General features: G+C 41.2%; 2 protein-coding genes across 2 annotated transcripts in view; one reads left to right on the top strand and one right to left on the bottom strand.

Annotated features, from left to right (window-relative positions):
* The window catches only part of LOC119443965 (paraplegin-like), a 389,278-nt gene extending 385,520 nt beyond the window's left edge, over window positions 1-3,758 (bottom strand). The window contains 4 exon segments of the mRNA XM_049668856.1: window positions 2,780-2,943; window positions 3,022-3,099; window positions 3,174-3,273; window positions 3,364-3,758. Coding sequence (XP_049524813.1) covers window positions 2,780-2,943; window positions 3,022-3,099; window positions 3,174-3,273; window positions 3,364-3,555 — 534 coding nt within the window. The 5' untranslated portion in view covers window positions 3,556-3,758.
* Window positions 3,759-3,887: 129 nt separating this feature from the next.
* LOC119443837 (ankyrin repeat domain-containing protein 12-like) overlaps window positions 3,888-19,358 on the top strand; it is an 80,444-nt gene continuing 64,973 nt past the window's right edge. Inside the window, 4 exon segments of the mRNA XM_049663097.1 lie at window positions 3,888-4,097; window positions 12,358-12,543; window positions 17,606-17,743; window positions 17,858-18,034. Of these exon segments, the coding sequence (XP_049519054.1) occupies window positions 17,998-18,034 (37 nt within the window). The 5' untranslated portion in view covers window positions 3,888-4,097; window positions 12,358-12,543; window positions 17,606-17,743; window positions 17,858-17,997.

Here is a 19,358-nt window from a genome sequence, read left to right as displayed (position 1 = left end):
GATTAAAGGTTGAGGTGTATACTGCGACACAACTGCAGATAGCCCACAAGACAAATAATTTGTAGACTGCAGGTGAGACCGCTGGACTTCCTTAAATCTTTCTGGTGTTTTTCTGCACACACAATCTTTTTCCCTTGCTATTTTCACATGAAAGTTCACCTGTATTTGTGGAAACCCCTGTGTTATCTATATATAGCATGACATGCTGAAGCGATCTTTATTACTTTCACATTGCTGTATTTTCAAAGAACACAAATAAATTTATGTCAAGATGATGCTCCTACAAAGTATACAGTACAGTTATATTTATGCCAGCCACACAACTCGATAAATGCTCTAAAGATATGACGTTAAGCAATGCAAAGTGGCAACCAGCCGTGCTATCTGTTGCAGACTATGAAAATTTACTAAAACATCAGAAGGTTAAGGTAGGTTTGTACAATGTCAAAAAGGCATGACCAGAAGAAGCGAGTAATTTCGCATTATTCTTACCTTCATCAACCAAATTTAAGTGTAATGAAAACACGTGCACTACACTTTACTTATATTAGACTTTGCTTAATTGAACTCATTGGCAAGGTAAAAAGTGTTTCATTATACTGATGTTTTGTTTATGTGATGAAATCCTAAAATTTAGCTTCACTTAAATTACACTGAGAGTTGTTGAGCACACAAAAGAACATAATTGTGCTCTCCTTGAATTTTCAGACTCTATTGCACAAGATATTTGCATAGGCAAAATGGTTGGCCAACAATTTACCAGAGCTGTCATGTTCTATGTAATACATCATAATTTCAGCTCCATCTCCTGCCATTTGGAACAAGACTATAACATGCACAAAATTATCTCCGCCTTACTCATCATCACTACACTTCTGCTTTTCTTCACAATCTCTATCTAATTTCGCTCCTATTCTGTGATTAAAGCCAACTGAAATGAAACTGCATAGAATAAAAGCCTTGTTTCAAGTACTGCAGATACGGTGAAGACTCTGCAAAATGCTAATTGCAGTTGCTGAATTGCAAGTGGATACATCACAGAAAGCTTGCAAAAATTGATGTTTTTAATAACAACACTAGGAAACAAAGAAATGCTATTCATGCATCTTGGAAGAGTTGGAGAACCCAGAATCTCTCTGACCAAGTCAAGAGTAGTGTGGCTCCTCGTTGCTTTAAATCTAAAATGTGTGGTTGTGCAACCACAATGCTTTTGTCATGTTATAAGCAATAAATACAAAACAGCAACACTAACAGGCTCTGTAGATATAAAAATTATGGGGTTGAACATCTCGAAACTGCAACAGTGGGTTATGAGGGATGCTGTAACGGAGGGCTCCGGATTAATTTTGACCACCTTAGGTTCTTTAATGTGTACCCAAAGCATGGTACACAAGCGTTTTTGCATACTGCTGCTGTTGGAATACATTCCAGGATTTATTCCGACGGCCCTTAATTTCAACATGAATTCCAGTGGCGGAATGCACCTGCAAACCTCAGCAGCCACATAGTGCCAAGTGCTTTTGTCTGCTAAATGATTATTTAGATGCTGTTTAATTTTAAAACTATGAAAATACCAGCCCTACAGTGTTTACAAGGTTGCTTGAGCTTTGTGCTGCTGCAATCACAATGCAGAAATGAACAAGCTGGTTAACACATGCAAACTGTGCAAACACCTGGTGTACTTGATTTTCTTGACTATATATAATTACTGTCCAACGTGGCTGTTGGAGTGCCACTGTTTCATGTGTAACAGCCAATGGTGGCTATTATAGCTGTGGCACATCTAGTACCCACATTCCATTTAAGTGAAGATGAATGTTACCGTGTTTATGTACAGTCAACCAACCTGGGCACGCTCATTCCATTTATCTGGTAGTTACATTAATGCAAGTTACATTTATCCAGAGTCTACAGTAAATAAAGAATAAATTTTGTACCGAATTTCTACCACTCACATGCTCTAACATGTAAAAATTGCTAAATTTGTTTACTTTTCCATTCACCTGTGTAAATTATATTGCCCTGGAATATTGCCTTCCTTTAGTTGAAACTGAATTTGCAAAGATAAATTCAGCATAATTTGGGGGGGGGGGGGGGGGGGGGAGTCACGCTCATTCCATTTATCTGGTAGTTACATTAATGCAAGTTACATTTATCCAGAGTCTACAGTAAATAAAGAATAAATTTTGTACCGAATTTCTACCACTCACATGCTCTAACATGTAAAAATTGCTAAATTTGTTTACTTTTCCATTCACCTGTGTAAATTATATTGCCCTGGAATATTGCCTTCCTTTAGTTGAAACTGAATTTGCAAAGATAAATTCAGCATAATTTGGGGGGGGGGGGGGGGATTTAACTAAAAACACCACTAAATTTTGGTGACTTGTCAAAACTGTAAAAACTTCACCCTTGTAAAAAAAAAAAGTAGGTCCATTACAGTAGGTTTTACACAAATTTAGATGCTCAGGAATGTTTTTTCTTCAATGCAGGTCCAAGGTTTAGCATCACCAATGCCCGAGCACACACAATTGACATGAATTTAAACCATGCAATAAAATACATGACTACCTAGGTGTTCCTTGGGTCTGTCATTTACATTAAATACAACTTTGCATAACAAGCACTTTCACAGGTGTCCCTTGGGTCTGTCATTTCTATTAAATACAAGAGCTAGAACTTTGCATAACTTTGCCATGCACTGTCTTGTCCCACTAACAGGATAAGTGCTTAATCTAAACAGTTTGCGATCACGATATTGTCAACGTTTTGACTTCACCTCTCCTTTTGCCAGCATTTGGTGATAAAACTCGTTCCATGACACGTATCGCAGCACGTCCGGTTGGTTGCTTGTCGGGAACAGAAGGGACATTAGTGTAATGACTATATAGGCTGTCATCATCCAAATGGCTGCCTTGGCAAGCAGAGAAATCTTGGACTCTTCTGCAAGAAAGTTTCTAAATTAGGTCCATAGCGCTAAGGCTGTTTCACACGTCCGAAAGCAAAATACAAGACACTCACCATCTTCCTTATCTTTGTTATTCTTGCCATTATTATCTTGTCTAAGAACATAACTTGTATGCAAAGATCTTGCGCAGCCTGGCAAACGAAACAACACAAGGAAACTTTAAATTCATCGAAACACTGTAGTCGGTTTAACTATACTGGCTTACCTAGATCACTTGAAACTATGCGCTGGTTTCCGGCGAGAATCCCAGACCTCTTTAAGAGCCCTCTAACAGCCTTTATTTCGGAATTAATCTGACTGTAAAGCTGAAAAGCATAACAGAGACAGCGTTGCAATCAAATAGTCCGGCTTCGAAAAAAAAAAAAAAAAAGCAAGTTCCAAGATATCTCACGCACCCGTTTTGAAGCACGAGATCCCAGATAGTTGCATGAAAGGCGCGCTATTTGTGCCCCTTGCAAGCCTCGAAAACCTAAAGTGCGCAATTGTGTGTTTATGAATGCCACTGCCGACGACGCGACCAGGGACTGTCGATAACGAACTTTTCTGGTGCTGCCGATGACTGAATTCACCCTTCGCGACAAACTCATAGTGGAAGTGACAGAAAAATATCAAATTAAGCAAACGCTGCGACCTTGTCACTCACGCCAATTCACTTGTTTTCAAGTGTCATATCATCAGTACGTCGTATCACAGCAGCTGCTTTACCGTAGCACCAAATCCATCGAGCGCCTGAACGCCTGAACCCGCACAAGTTTCATCACGTTTCATCTGTTTTTTCTGTACTGCTGGATACGGATGGATGTGGATATTATCACAGCCACGGCCAGAGCCACGGTGGTTTGTGCACGCGTTTTAAGCCATTTTAACTGTTTTATTTAATTTTTCAATGTACTGGAAAAGGGAGTTTTTCTTTTATTTGAGACTTTCCCTTACTTTTGTTTTCTTGGCCTGGTTCGTCTGCATTTTTTAAGTGTGCGTCGTGCGAGGGCTACGGAGTAGTGTTGTTATTTGTATATCTTTTATTGGGACCCTCTGTTGGTTGAGAGTAAATTTTTTCGGCTGCATTCTTTGTGAGCACGCGTTTGGAGAACACTTGCTAAACATCAGAATAAAAAGGAGAGCATATGAGGTAAACCTTGATCTTTTTGTGCCGGTCTCGTTTGTCAATTCTGCGAAGCGTTGTGAATCGCGGTTTCGATAACAAGCCTGTGGGATATTAAGAGAATGACTTTAGGCTTAGAGGTGTAGAAAAATAATGCGAACGCTGCTTGGTTACCTTATTTTTTTTCTTTGCCTCAGAAAGGGCGAAGCGTGTCGGAAAGAGAAAGCAAAAGTGAGTGGCAACCCAAGCGTCGTGTCTGTGGCACGGAGCTAAGGTGTCGCGGAGGCTAACCCAGGACTTATCAACTTGTGCGGTACTGCTTACGGTGCCTACGCTTTGCTGCCGAAGTTCTTGTTAATGCCTGCTGAACGCTTCGGAAGGGTGCGCAGGGTTCATTTTTTTCCCTACAAATCTCTACGAGCATGTGAAATGAAGTGATTTTGAACCTGTCTCCATCATTTGCCGGCATGCCTTTGTTTTGCCTGACGCGTTAACTGTGGAGCCATGATGCGTCAAGGCATGTGGTCGCATCATTTGTTTCTGGCCATAGCACGCAGCTTTTGTTTTGGATATGTATCATAAGATCCCTATGCTTAACCAATGTGATGAGTCTTGCCTGTTGTGGCCAGAGGCTTGTTTGCGGCCTGTGTGACGTTACTACCTACCAGTAATTCGATGACGATATAAGCGTTATGTAACGTCTTCCTCGTAATATTGTGTGATACCGTAGGGGTCTGTGTAGTATTGGCGGCGAATATTTTCTTTGGGGATTCTTGACATTACTACTCTTTTATAGTGTTTATTATGAGCGTTTGCAAATTAGCAGGTGGGACAGGGACATCCACTGTTAAATACAATCTGTGGAAAGCACTAGAAACTTGTGGAGGTAGCTTTTTGTTTGACATAGTTTAAATTACACCTTCTCTCTGAAATAAATTTTCGCATTGGCGTATCTCTTTTTAAACAGTATCGCTCGGCTTTATTTATCTAGCTGTTTTCCTTAGTGCTTAAATGAAATTGTTTATTAAACTCTTGACTTCGGTAACGTCTGAAGCTGTATGAAGCTACCTTCATCAGAACTGTCTGTAGCACGTGTTTCTTTCTAGCTTGAGATCTGTCGGACAGGAAGTCTCCAGGTGGCTGCTATGCTGGGGGCATGATAAAGCTTAGCAAAGTGTGCTGATAGATGCTCATAGTTGGTACTAATGTGTATTTCGTGGTGTCATGTTGAAAAATCAGTGTTGTAGGTTGTGTAAGAATGCAAGCAGCTGCAAAATAATTATCACACACAGGCAAATATTTTTGTTGACTGCTGATAGGAGTGGAAGTAAGCAGGAAGTGTCTCTTGAAATCAATTGAAAAATACTGATTTCATATAAAGGGGTGTTCATTTTGCTGTTTTTCTGGTACATAAACTAAGTGCCATGTTTTTGAGTGAGAAATGCTATAGCCTGAAAACTCGAGAGCTCTTCCATGAAAAAAAGCTATTTGTACAGGCATGGAAATAAGCACAAATGGTTTCCAGCAGAACGTACTGACACGGACAGAAAGGAATGACAACACACGCTGGACTAAGAAAAAAAAGTAAGGACAAGCTGATGCGCAAAATTTTAGAAGCCATGGCCATTGACAGAAGCGGGCAATCATGCATCAGTACACACCATCAATACTACTAACAGAAAACGAAAAAAAGCTACTTGCGTAAAGACGATATTTCACCCTAAGAGACGGATAACTGGCATGACAAAAAGAAGCATTGGTTGTCTTGTGCAATATAAAGTGTGGAGATACCAATAATAAACATTCAATTGCTAGTCCAGCATGTGTCGTCCTCCCTTTCTGTTCGTGTCAGTACGTTCTGTTGGAAACCATTTGTGCTACGTGCAACCAACAAGCTCAGGCAAACACTTCTGATGGGAACATGATTTCAAATGCGGAGTGAATATGAATATTTTGGTTTGTATGGTGATTGCAAATTGGTGATATTCGCAATTTTCAGGTATTCATTTATGGTCTAAATACGCAAGGTTACTTTAGTTATCCCCAATGCGGAAGGAGCCATGTAGTTCACTGGCCACAAGCCCCACCAGGAACACTTCATATGTTTCTGCAAACTTTGTTGAAGTTCCAACATTGGTGGCTCAGTTGGCTGTGGAATTCTACTGGTGTCTACAGTGTTGGTTTATTTGACTGCAGTGTCTGCTTTCCGATAGTGTGTGCGACACCGCCCTTATATTAGCATTTGACTGTACATAAAAGAAAAACCCAAGGTGCTTAATAATTATTTGATGTTCACTAAAGTAGCCCTCAATACCCGAGGTATGACTTTGGAATGTTAATTGCCATCTGATTTCAATTTCTGAGCAAGATTTTTGTTGGCTCGGGGGTGCAGCCACTGGACATTTATGGACATGTAATATTTAATTCTTATGGATATTTATTGCACAATATTTACAGCAATTTCCTGAAGCCACACTCTTTTTGGCTGAGTCAGTCTTTTTGGCAGTATGTAAGTGTAATGCCACAGATTTTAAAGTAATTGTCAGTGTATTGTCACAGATAAAGATTTCACACATCTCAAAGGCCATTTTTAACTCTTTCAGTAGCCAATTAGTTGCGTTGATTGAAAACTTACATTCACCGTATTTCTTGCATCTTCATAATCATAAAAAGCTTACAGCTGCAGAATAAGAGTTTTCAGTTCTTTAGTGAGTTTTTTCAAGTTTACAGAATGTGCACCCCATGCAAAAACTCACTGCAGGAACACCAGATATGCGAACATCAACCATTTCATGTCTACTAGGCTTGAAAAGCACCTACCCAGCCACTCGAAAAGTATGATTGGTGCAACACATTGTGAAAAACAATAAAAGAAGTGAACCCGCTACATACAATGACATATTCACGCCAAGCAAAAACCCAACCATCTACCTTCACACTCGTTTTACTGAAACAATTTGCCTGTGTAATTCAAACTTGCAGCACTATTTCCATCAGAAGCGTTTCGAGATGTATGGGACACATTTTAAATATCTTTACTTGAATCAATGCTTTTGCTTTTATGCACTATCTTGGTGTATACAATTGCGTAAATAGCATCTGAAAGAGTTAAGCTCCCACACCAGCTGTGACATTATAGAATGTCAAAGCTGTTGTGAGAACTTCTGACCTTGCCCTCATCCTTGTTTTTGTGTCTTCTCTGGCTTATCAAGTGTTAGTAAGGGTGGCCGTTTTGCTATTGCAAAAACATAATTTATCAATTTGACTTAACAGATTATTCACCTTTAGTGTCCCTTTTAAAGCCGCCCTTCTTGTCAGTTGCATGTTAGGTAATTGTTTAATAACAGTTGAAGGGCCACTGCAACACTTTTTAGCATGGTCCGAAAAAGGTTTCCAATTTATAGGCAATGCTGCCTGAAAATGCGAGCACAAATATTATTGCACTGCACACAGCAGGCATCACAGTCTTCCATAAAAGATCACCCCTGTCTGTTCTGCCACTGTCATGAGGTCATACGCCATGCAACAACTAATAGACTCCAGCCATTGGGTAATTGTTCATCACCCTCATGCATGCACACCCTTCAAATCTAGCAATGGGGAAGCAGTGGCTGTGAACGCGTATTGTCACCAACCTCAAAGTGTTACCATAAGTGCACCCAGAATAAAAAGAAAAGCATAGAATGGGCAAAGTAAACATGCTCTTTATATCTCTGTTAGGACTGTGTCCTTTCTAAAAACATTTTTCGGGAATATATTCATAGAAAGGCATTGCACGCACCTTCCAATGTGTTCCCATGTTTGAAGAAAAGGTATTTTAAGGACCCTTTAGAGATTATGTGCCAATTTAAAACAAAATCTGAATTTAAAATTTTTGGGGCTTTTTCAGGTACAGAAAAGTATGTTAAAATGCCATGAATTGGTCGTATAATCCTGATGTTATGATGTAGGTACACAATTCGAAGGGATTAGAGGTGGCTTTCATATTCTCAGTTAATAATCCTTTTCCACTGATGGTAGAGAGTTTTGAAGAGTGACTTTATGGTCTGTACTGTTAGTGTTTTTTTTTTCTCTGTTAGTTTTTTTTTTTTCTCTGTTATGTAGCTGCTGACTCCGTTATCACGGTATGATGCCTCATGTTGAAGATGCAACAAATCATATAGCATTATTTAATGTGAGCAATTTAAAAAGCGTGCCAAATTTCTTGATGTAGGGTTTGTTTACAAGGTGATCTGTGTACATCACAAAAATTCAGGGAACGGTCACGTGGTATCACTGACCTGTGGGTTGGTGCAGTAGTCAAAGCCGCATTATGATCTCATTGTCGAAAGCTTTAGAAGATGAGATAATATCCCTGGGAGGCAAGGTTATGAGGACAAATGGCGCTGCGCATTCTGACAGAAGTGACAGCCAATCCCCCATAGTGGGTATGAGCCTTCAATCAGTTCAGAGGATGACGACAGCAGGGGACTGACAGAGGGCAAGCAAACAAACTAATTGTAGCATTATTCTACCTATCAGATCAGTATTCATTTCACTGAAATTGGTTTCTCCAAATTCTTTAATAACATATTTATTCTCACCTTGATTGTAACCTCATTTAAAATTCACGATTCAGTTATTCTGACTGCTCGCTGGCATACTAGTCTAGTTATACCAAAATCTTCTTTGGATTTTTTTTTTTCTTTTACTTTGCGTTTCTCATTTTCAAAAAGAACTTTCTTTAGCTACCTATGCCGCCTGATTCTTGGCCTATCGCCCTCAGTGGGTATGAGCCATGAGAGGTTCATCATCATCATCACCAAGCTCTTGGGCTTTGTGGAATGCAGGGAAGGGCAGAGTGAAATAGGATAGAATGGTTTAAGTAGCGTGTGTCCAGCTTTCAGCAAATCACAGTTATCGTGTGTGGCTTGTGACCACTGGACCAGACTGACCGGCACGTGCGTCAGCGGTTTTTGACCACTTCGATTTTTGTAACATGCTGAGATAACTTGTAAACAAACTCTATGGCCAAGAAGCTGCACTTCATTAGGTAGACATTTTGAAACAGTCACATATGTAATTGCTGATTATTTTCGTATTCAAAGAATCCAACACTGTATTTACAGGGTTGACAGCTATCTGATAAAGCAAGAAAAGCGGGATAGAATATTTTTGTGTGAGTACCCCTTTAATGCAGACATGGTGGGCTCCACAAAGGGACCAAGAGTTAGTGTCGTGCTTTGGTAAGGTGGCTATTTGTGTACCAAAATGGGATTTTTCGATTGGGACATTCTCAAACGATCATTAAAAATAGCAGTTCTTCATGCTAGGTCAGGAACCACACCAAAGTTTTTGCAGTGCTTGCAGTTTCTGGAAGTTAACAGCAGTGGACCACCTGTATAACTGCCCATCGATTAATTTATATATTTCTCTTGAGGCAGAATCATTGCAGAAAGGAGAGGCAAGGTTACGCTAAAATAAAAAATAAGTAAAAATAAAATAATTACAAATATTCATGAGCAATGGCTGTCATGAAAGCGGGGTTTGTACACCTCCTTGAATTTCTTTGAAACCCTTGAATTTGGAAAAAGATTCGAAGAGCCCTTAAACCTTCTTGAAAATAAATGCGCTCCTTGAATTCCTTGAAAACTTGGTGGCTTGGGGGCAACTTTTGAACATTCAAATTAACAAACTCCACATGGGACATAGGGACTATTCCAGGGACCCTGTCCACTGAGAAACAATCGTAGATTATATATTTTTTTGAAGAGCGTCTCTAAGCGATTGCAATGCGGTGTTTCCACAGCTACCATCGACAGGCTTGTTTAATCACCATTGCCATCGTGGAGCTAGACAAAACCAGATCAAGAGACCAAGCACTGGCACCGTTTTGTTGTTTTGCTAATTGGTTTACACTGCAGCTAGGGCTTGAAGTCTCCCTTCAGTGGAGGTGGGGGTGGGGGGCCTCATACGGCGGCCGCGCGTGAACTCATACACTGTCATATATATATATAACCACATAAAGCCAACAGACAACGAAGTCAAGGAAAGCATCGGGGAAATTAAGTGTAGTTGAAGTTGGAATGTAGATAATAATGAAGAAAAGGGGGAAATGAAAGTGGACGAAAAGATAACTTGTCGTCGGCGGGAGCCGAACCCGCAACCTCCGCATTACGCGTGCGTTGCACTACCAATTGTGCTACGGCGACAGCCATCACTTCGTCCACTAACTTGGGTATTTATGTTTTACTAGATTAGCCCTAGGAGTGTTAGCCAGCGCCACTCAGAACCATGGTGGGCAGGATCACCTGCCGAAACGTTCATAAAGTTACCTTCCGTTTGCACCGTACTAGGGCACTAATGGAATTCTACATGGCAGTCGACTTCGTCACAACTCTCAAAGGCTACAGAAGTTGTGCTTCGGACGTTCACTTTTTCTTTACTTTATTGGGGCTGAAAAAGCCAACTTCAAGCAGCTGTAGTGAAGCCAACTTTATCTAGAATTTAAAGAAAATTATTGGTGTTCTGCAAATAAATATATTATTCTGAGTATTTCGGGCATTTATTTAATGTGCCGATTCAATCAAGCACTTTCATTTTTTTTTTCCTTTTTTCAAAAATAACATGAGAAGTAAAGGATAAAAGACACGTGATCTCAGAGCAAATAAATCTAGCTGCTACGAAGAACATTAGTTGCCTTGCTTCATTGACAACCTCAGGCACTACAAGAAAACATTTTACGGTTTTGCACCTACTTGCCTACAAAAGTGGACAAAATGCATGCGTCTCTAGTATAGTACAGCATTCATAATGCACAACTAAACGAATGAAAATTAACTGGTAACCTAAAGAAACCAAGGCAAATTTTCACGAATTCACGAGCAGGTTGCTTCATGCTCAGGTGGCTCATGAAACAGTATGCTGCGCCAAAATTCTTAGTCGAAATAGGGTGGTGACTGTCATGGTGCAGTGTCTCGGGAAAATGCATGCAGCAGTATAATACCTGCATTCCTGTTTTTGGTCATGTCACATCAACCGATTAATCGTGATTAAATTATTAATCGAAAAATTGGAAATAATTCCCCGCACAAAGAACTGCTAGTTATAAAATCACCTCCAGTGCTTGTCGAATGGATGCCGCAGTACTACACTTGATCTTCATTTTGCAGCCTGAGGCTCTAGAAATGCTTGGGGGAAAGTAAACTTCAGCTATCTGGCATTAACACGACGATTGTCTTTCGCTGATGTCAAACAATTATGCCAGAAGGCAAATGACATCTTTACAATGGGAGAGTTTGAAAAGCCACCTAAAGGGTTTAAATTAAAGCACATGTCCAATTCAACAGCTGCATTGGAGCAAGAAATTGCTGCTAAGGAGAAGATTTCACTATGTTTCAGTGTATGTGTACAAATAATGTTTGTTTCCACCTCCCTGAAATTTGGCCTTCACCATCCGTGAAATCCTTGAATTTTGAGTCAAAGGTGCTGTATGAGCCCTGCTTGAAAACGTTGATGTTGGTGATCGTTGCAATGAAGCTGGGGAGGTGGTTCCATTCTGAACTTGTTCTGGGTCTAAACGGTTCTGCATGCAAGTTAGTGTGGCGATATGGCACAGTAATTTTGAACTGATGATCCGTGTGGGGTGAAACGTAAGAAGGTTGCCGAAGGAGAGAGTCTCTTGGGGCTGTATTAAAAAGGTAAATTTTGTGAAACAGGCAAAGATGTGCAATTGTGTGGCACAGTGATAGAAAGGTCTGGCAGGTTTAGGCCATTTTTTATTGAAGTGACACTAGAACTACTAGAGAGATGCGTTGGAGTACTGAATTGCCTAATTCTCAATGCAACTATAAACTCATTCTTTTGATTTGTATTTGAAATGTAACCTGGCTGTGGGCTCTTGCATCGATTGTGTCATTTAAATTGAATTTTGTGTACAATTTTAATTTGATTGCCAATTAAAACTATGCATCAAGTGTAATATGCAACTAGCTGCTATGTTTTCTGTGTGTGGGGTACTTTTTCTGAACTTAGATTTTAAACATTTCAGGTATTGGTAAAACAGTTCTTTATTATTTGCGTAATAATTGGACATAACAAAAGTGGGCCATTTTACAGCTATTGATTTTGTCTGTAGCGTAAGTCTTGTTTTATTAATTACAAGACTTGTGTTACACTAAAATTTCATATAAATAAATGCTTGTGCGTTCCACACTAACTTGCATACTGACAGCTACAATTGGCTGCCTTAATGTTAGCCTCTAGATTGATACCTGCCATCAGAGTAAATTTCTCTACATGGATGCAGATGCTGTCCCATCATCTGAAGCTGAAGATTCGACAGACATGAAGCCAGATCTGTCTGAATTGGCTGCTTTGTACAGGAGGAACAGTGGCCGAAGTCTCCTGCACCTTGCAACCTTTGATGGTGAAACTAATGCATTGATGCACCTTCTCCAGGAAGGAGCGGACCTCAACTTCTGCAATTAAGCTGGTCTGGGAATGCTTTATCAATTTTTTAAAGGGACACTAAAAAATTTTAAAGCCGAGCTAGATCGGTATATTATTTGAAATCTGTCATCGTTTTCTGTTTGGCAATATATGACTTTTTTGTATAGAAAATTGTTACTGAAGGTTCTACTGCTGCTCCTTAATTTGAATTGCCCATGCCAAAATGGACGAGTTCACATACTGTTCATGTGACCTCCCTCTCTGCTGCTCTCTGTAAATCAATCAGTGCTTGAGTGGTACAGCCAGCCAAATCTTTAGCTGACTCGCACGAGCACCAACTTGCTGTGCACCAACGCCTTGCAAAAGGAACAACCTAACAGATGACTATACGATCTTCACGAGCTTTGTGAGCATGAGTTAACCTCGACCTTTTCGCAAGTTCGTTCAATTGTAACATGCTGTAAAGCAGAAAAACAACAGCATTTACATGATCTAGCTAAAGATTTGGGCGGCTATAGACCTTTTCATTGGGCGAGAAGGAAAGGGCGGGCAACGAGCCTTTCCTCCTCTCTGGCTTGTGTGAGCCGGCGCGGCACAGCTTGAATGCGTTGCCGGTCGCGCGCTGCTAACGATTTGGAGGTGTTTTAGGTAGTCCTGAGTGCAATTTACGGGATGTCAGTTCTTGCGAGGTCGTCGCACAACCACTGTGTAGCCTTTAGGTGCAGCAGTAGCTACAGTATCTGGAAGTTTCTCTTGGGTGTACAAAAATGCGACGCGTGTCATCAGCCGCAGGGTGTGTATGTGTTGTGAACTATGTTGGATGTATCGGTTTTCACTCGACGAAGACTTGTTGTAAAACATTTGCATCAGCCACCGGCAATGTTCTCACGCATTTTAAGTATAGTAGACTTCAAATCACTATGTTTACGTTAGCCTCCTGCAAGAGGCCGAAGGCTTTGCTCAACACAGCGAGCACTGCGATTGGCAAACCAACATGATACACACAAGCTTCGTGCTTCGATCGGCATTGCCTTTTTTGCCCTCTAAGGCACAATATGCAAAGGGTATCGCATAAAGAGAATCCAACAGCTATATGCAAGGACACAATTTCCGTAAGATCGGTGAATGCGTCGTAGATGACTGAACTTTTGAGATTGAAAAAAAAAAAAAAAAGAGTTCATATGTCCTCCTTTTGCGGCAAAATAAAACAACACGGGATAACGACGTAATAAGACTTCGCATGGTCATGCCACATGCTTGGACCACTTGGACCATGCGCTATGTACAACAGACAGATCTATGACACAGCATTTAGTACTGCCTCGGACGCTCGCGCAGTCTGAAGCTGGTCATTCGACCGCTCCAAAAGTGTGATTCACACTGTACGGTAAGCGGTTATTATTAACCAAACTATTTTATTTGTGGGCAGAAACCTTGCCCAACAAACAGGGCAGTCGCCCAATGTATCTACACATAACTTGTACGCTTGTCAAAGTAAACAGTACAACTTATTCGCCAGCAAAACGGTACCCACGTTGTTAGGATCGTCAAATGTTTCGTAACTACTCGTTGCAGCTAAACCAGAGCTTAGAATTACAGTGCTGAGAATGCTGCAGTAAGGTAACATTTGTGAAACTAATTTTCAGAAATACCTAATTGATATTCGAGGCTGATTGTAAGCTCAAACAAACGTGCACACCTCGCGCTGGGTGTCTCCGTCCGCCTTAACGCCAGTAGAAACTTCTGCTGCTCAATTACTTCAGACTTAAATTCCTTCACTACGCTTCACAGGACCGTTCCCCACATAGAAGACGCCATTGCATGCTAAATAGACCGCGGGAGAGTGAATAAATCCACCAGAAACTGCTGCCGAGCGTATACCACAGCATACAACACGGGCGTTCGCCCAAGCCAGCATGCCAACTGCCCATAGATGGTGCCACTGCCTACGCAATGGCGGTGCCCATGAAAAAACGGTCTATACCTCTTACATCATGTGAGATGTAATGTATTCCAAAATTGGTGATGTCACTCCGATTTTTTCATTCTCGTGATTTTCTTGCTTACAAAAGCCCTGTTCTCAGCTCTCTGAATGATGCAGCTGAAGGACTAGAATTATATTACCTGCAACTGGCAATTTTTAAATATTCCATGAAACTTAAAAATGATCACCCTGTATATAAGAGACTCATGCAGCCGTCAGCTGTGCATGGAAGCCTTATCCTTCAAGTCAGCAAAGATGTGATATAGTAGTTTCATGATCATACAAGGTGATTTTGACAGGTGACACAGGAAGTGTTTGTTTATAGGCATGAGTTTACTGCTCCTATTGACCCTTTCCGTGGCGACCCCGGGGGCGCTGCCATGTTTTATCACGTGGTGAAGTGTCCATTGCTTGCCTGAACTGCCTCCGTTGCCTCCGTGTTTACAATGGATGTGTATGACACCAGTGCGGCTTGGGAAACCTCTATTTTGGGAAATATTGTAGACGGCGACTGCGTGGACGACACGAAGCTTTGGCCACAGCTTCGGAGAACATGCAAGAACGCTTTCAGAGCTGATTAAGCTACATCAAAACAGAGCGTGCAGCATATAGGGTCCTCGCTCTAAAAGCGGGACTAAATATGTATTCTAAGCTATCTGAACTTTACGCTCATGAATTGAATGAGGATTAGCGTGATTTGCTCTTCGTTCTTTATTTGGCAAATATTTTGAAGCTGCGGCTTCTCTTGTTTCTGACTCAGTATAGTTCCTAGGTGCGGTCGCTATCTGATTATTTTCTCCCTAATCGCTAGCAGGTGTGCTCAGTTCCATTAGGTTAGTTCTTGTGCGCCCAAGGCTTGAAAAGTAGCTGTTCTGTATATTGTAATACCTTGTAAGCAAAGGCGTGTTATCGCTAGTAACTTGTTTACTCTTGTGGACCGTCACGAATCAGTCATAAATTTTGGCCACCTGGGATTCTTTAACGTTCAGCTTCGGGGGACCATTCGTGCGCTGTCGGTGTAGTCCATCATTTATTGTGCGAATATAGTGCGCGCCCATTCACTTATTCTTGACACATTGGCGAAAGAGAGGGCGTAAGTTTCCGTGCAAAGTGAGGTAGATGTGTGTACTGTGCGCAAAACCTACTATGGCAGGAAGTGGTGCTACTCCCTTTATCATTGTTTAACGAGCAGTACTCACTCTTGCCGACGTACCGGGGCTGAATCCCTTTCTTTGAAGGTTAGCGATACAACGCTGGTGGATGAGCAAATTTCTGTATCCTTGAAGAGAGCCGTTTAGAGTCAGATCCAAGTTTATTGCTTCATTAGTGGTACATATATGCAGTAGAAGTTTTACAGAAAGAGGTCCCACAGTTGGAAACTGCAGCGGGACCTCTTGTTCTTAGTTACATAATAATATATAAATAAAAAGGCGTCAACTGCAGTTAAGAACAAAGAACGGATTACACAATTTCTACAGTGTTAAAGCAATACAACCTATGGCAACACATCAGAACAAAAAATGTACATAATAAGCAACATAAAAAATACATCAAGAAGATATGCAGTTTACAAGGTAGTAATATAAGCTCTCAGTGAACGTTGGTATGACGATAATGTAGGTGAGGATTTCACGTGAGCAGGTAAGTTATTCCACATTTTCACACTAGCAAAACCAACAGTTAGTTGGACATAGTTGCTGCGTGATTTCGGAAGTAAAAGGTTATTTTGTAAAGAGAACCTGGTAGTGTTAGGATTAGCAAGACTATTCCTGCCAATGATATAATGTAATTGTGGGTTGTGGGTACATCTCGGAAGTGCAGAAAACATCTACGGACAGTTGCAGCAGCGGTCCGCAAACTTGGCCACACATATTCATTCTATTCCTTAATATGCCAGTCACTGTTTTTGTAGCCAAATACTGCACACGTCTTCAATCCATATGATTCAATTCAGCATGATTGGAGCACAGTGTGTTACCGAAAACTCAGTTGCATTTTGCAAACTCAGTTGCAACTCAGCTGATCGCACAGAAGCAAGAGAAGCAGTGATGGTTTCGTATTCGTGCGCTGTCGCTGAGGCCACGTGCGCCGCACCGCCGAAAGCGCCATCTCGTTTCTCTAGAAAACACTGCTCCGCGAAAAGGGTCAACACATGAAGTACCATGCAATGCAGCAGCTTCAGGAGCAGGTGTTTTTTTTTTATGCTGCTCTTACCCTCACGACTCGGCTAACATTTGTAAGATGTGGCCTGATAAACTTCTGTCAATATTTCTAACATCTTCACGCCACGATCATTGTGATGCGCATGAAACCACTGCAAGCACGTGTGTAAACCACGTCTTAAACTGCATGCAGTCCCGGCCGCTGTATACAACATTTGGCTATCGGATCGCAGCGCCACATCGGTTTGCCTGCAGGAACTTCATAAATCATGCTCTCCTGCTGGAAAAAGTGCCCATTAAAACAGCCAGAGCAAAAGTGTGCTGGTGCAATCTTAAGAGGCCATGTTTTGCATTATGTTACTGTGTGCATCTGTTCTTGTAGCCAGTCTTGCAGATTTCTCCCAAGCCGTAAACATTTTCACTGATTACTTGATTGAGACAGGGGGTTTAATGTCCCAAAGCAACACTGGGGCTATGAGAGGCACCACAGTGGAGGGCTCCGGATAAATTTTGGCCACCTGGGATTCTTTAACATGCACCTAAGTCTAAGTTCGTCAGCGTTTTTGCATTTCGCCCCCATTGAAATATGGCCGCCGTGGCCGACAATCGAACCTGCGACCTCATGCTAAACAGCAGAACGCCTTAGCTACTGCACCATCGTGGTGGGTTTTCCTGATTACTTGGAGAAATGTTTGCTCAAATACTTTATATTATACTTGGCAGTTTGTAGAAATGTTGGATTTTACAGTCTAATATTTTATTCCAAATTTGTTTGCTGTAACTCACTTCTGCATTCATGTAGGCAAGTCCTCATGAGTATTACGTTCATGTTACGTGTAATTATCTAGGCATTGGCGGTATGCTTGGTTGTACTTATCGGCCATTTGTAATCACTTATTTGCTTAAATTTAACACTCTAAGGATGTTGATTGTATTTCTCCTTGTCTTTTCTATTTTAGAGGTTATTGCTTTTCTGCATCGACATGGTGCTAACTGCCATGCCAAAGTTCTCCGTGATAAAACGCCATTGGACTTTGCATGGAGTCCTGATGCCGTCCAAGCGCTGAATGCAGCCTTCAGAACCTGCACCTGTGCTGGTAAGTTGCTGATTGGCTTTTATACTGAGATGGCAACCATACTGCAGTTGTTTCCCACTTAAGTGTATCCTTGGCATTACATATGTCTGCACGCATGTGTGCGTGGGCCTAAAGGAGAAGGCAGTGGCTGCGTGCATTTGCAAGCAGGGTGCTTTTGACAGCAGGAAAGGAGGCACAGAAGTGGACTTCAAGCAAGATCTGCCACAGAAAGGTCCCGTGGCAGGTGGCGACAACTACCAACAGTGTCCCCTGCCATGAAAAACTGCCTGCAAAGAAGTCAATTGCAGAAAGGTGGCCTCCCATGTTTCACCATTCGTTTTTGGCTGTGCCTTTTATGCTTCTTCACCTACTGCTCTCGTGCACCTATTATGGTTGCTTTTCAAACTTTTCTTCCTCTTGCTAACTGAATGCTGAGGTGAACTGTTACTGTGGTGCTGGCAAAAATTTATGGTGTGGCATTCACTTTTATAAATTTTTTCATGCTGTTGGCATGTAAAATAATAGCACATGTCCTATCATTTTGTGTTATTGTCCTCGCAATCTTTTTCTCCTCTTTGTCCTTCAGGATCAAAAAATTTTCCTTTGCTGTGTTTCATGTGCAACTTTCTTGAGTTGAAATTTGTGAACATAAAGATTTGTGTTTTGAATGTATAGGACAAATATAGTTGATATTGTGTGTGTGTGACACAGCTTCGTTTGTGCTCTCTAGAAACTGAAGCCTTCAACTTATCGTTGTAATTCAGGCAGAGAAGTTAAGGAGTATGTTACTTTTAAATGACTTTTATTCATTCATTTCTAGCAAATCATAATGCTTAGTCAGTTTACATTTGTTAACTGAAATTTAAAATGTTGCCACAAGCTGTTAGTCAATTAGTTTAGCATGTCTTCTTATTCACAGTGATTATAAGTTGGGAGGCGATATGGACAAGGAATGACACTGCAAGCACTGAACTTGCAGCTTATGAAAATATTATGTATGATAATCTGAGGTATCTAGTAGGGAATGGAATAGCAAATAAAATGTCTAGTGGAGGCAAAAGGGAGGAAGACCTATGCTGTTATAGGTGTCGTTGAGTGGCCCCAAGGAATAAAGCCTCTTAATTTAAGGAACAAGTGTTATGGTGCTGACACATTTCCTGTCCCAGCCCCCCCCCCCCCCCCCTTTTTTTTTTCTTTTTTTGGATGAATAGCTATGTGCCCTCTAAGCACATAATGAAACCTAAAGCCCCAGCATGACAAATAATTAATGGCCACATTGGTAATTGTGACCAGTACGGAATTACCTTCAAAATGAGTTCCAAAAGATTTCATTAGTTGAGCACTGCACGATACTCGTAGCTGGTCATATGGGCTCACAAATCAACGATTTGAAGAACTGAACCAATTCAGTTGCCTGTTGCCGAATTCACCTGCTTCAACAAACTCGCTACACCACGTCACTGTCGCAATTGTCATTCTTATCATTGTTATTACGTGTAGTAGTAGTACAGACATCTTCATTTGTGGAGGGGTAGGCCTCGGGGCCTACGAAGGGGTGAGGAAAGTGCTGCACTTCTCTTGACACTCTGGGAAGTCCAGATTTCTCTTGAGATTTCTCATGAGGGGGGAGTGTGGT

This window comes from Dermacentor silvarum, chromosome 1 (assembly GCF_013339745.2).
Source record: "Dermacentor silvarum isolate Dsil-2018 chromosome 1, BIME_Dsil_1.4, whole genome shotgun sequence".
Lineage (NCBI taxonomy): Eukaryota > Metazoa > Arthropoda > Arachnida > Ixodida > Ixodidae > Dermacentor > Dermacentor silvarum.
Note: the sequence above shows the minus strand (reverse complement) of the source record. Positions and strands in the feature narration are given on the sequence as shown.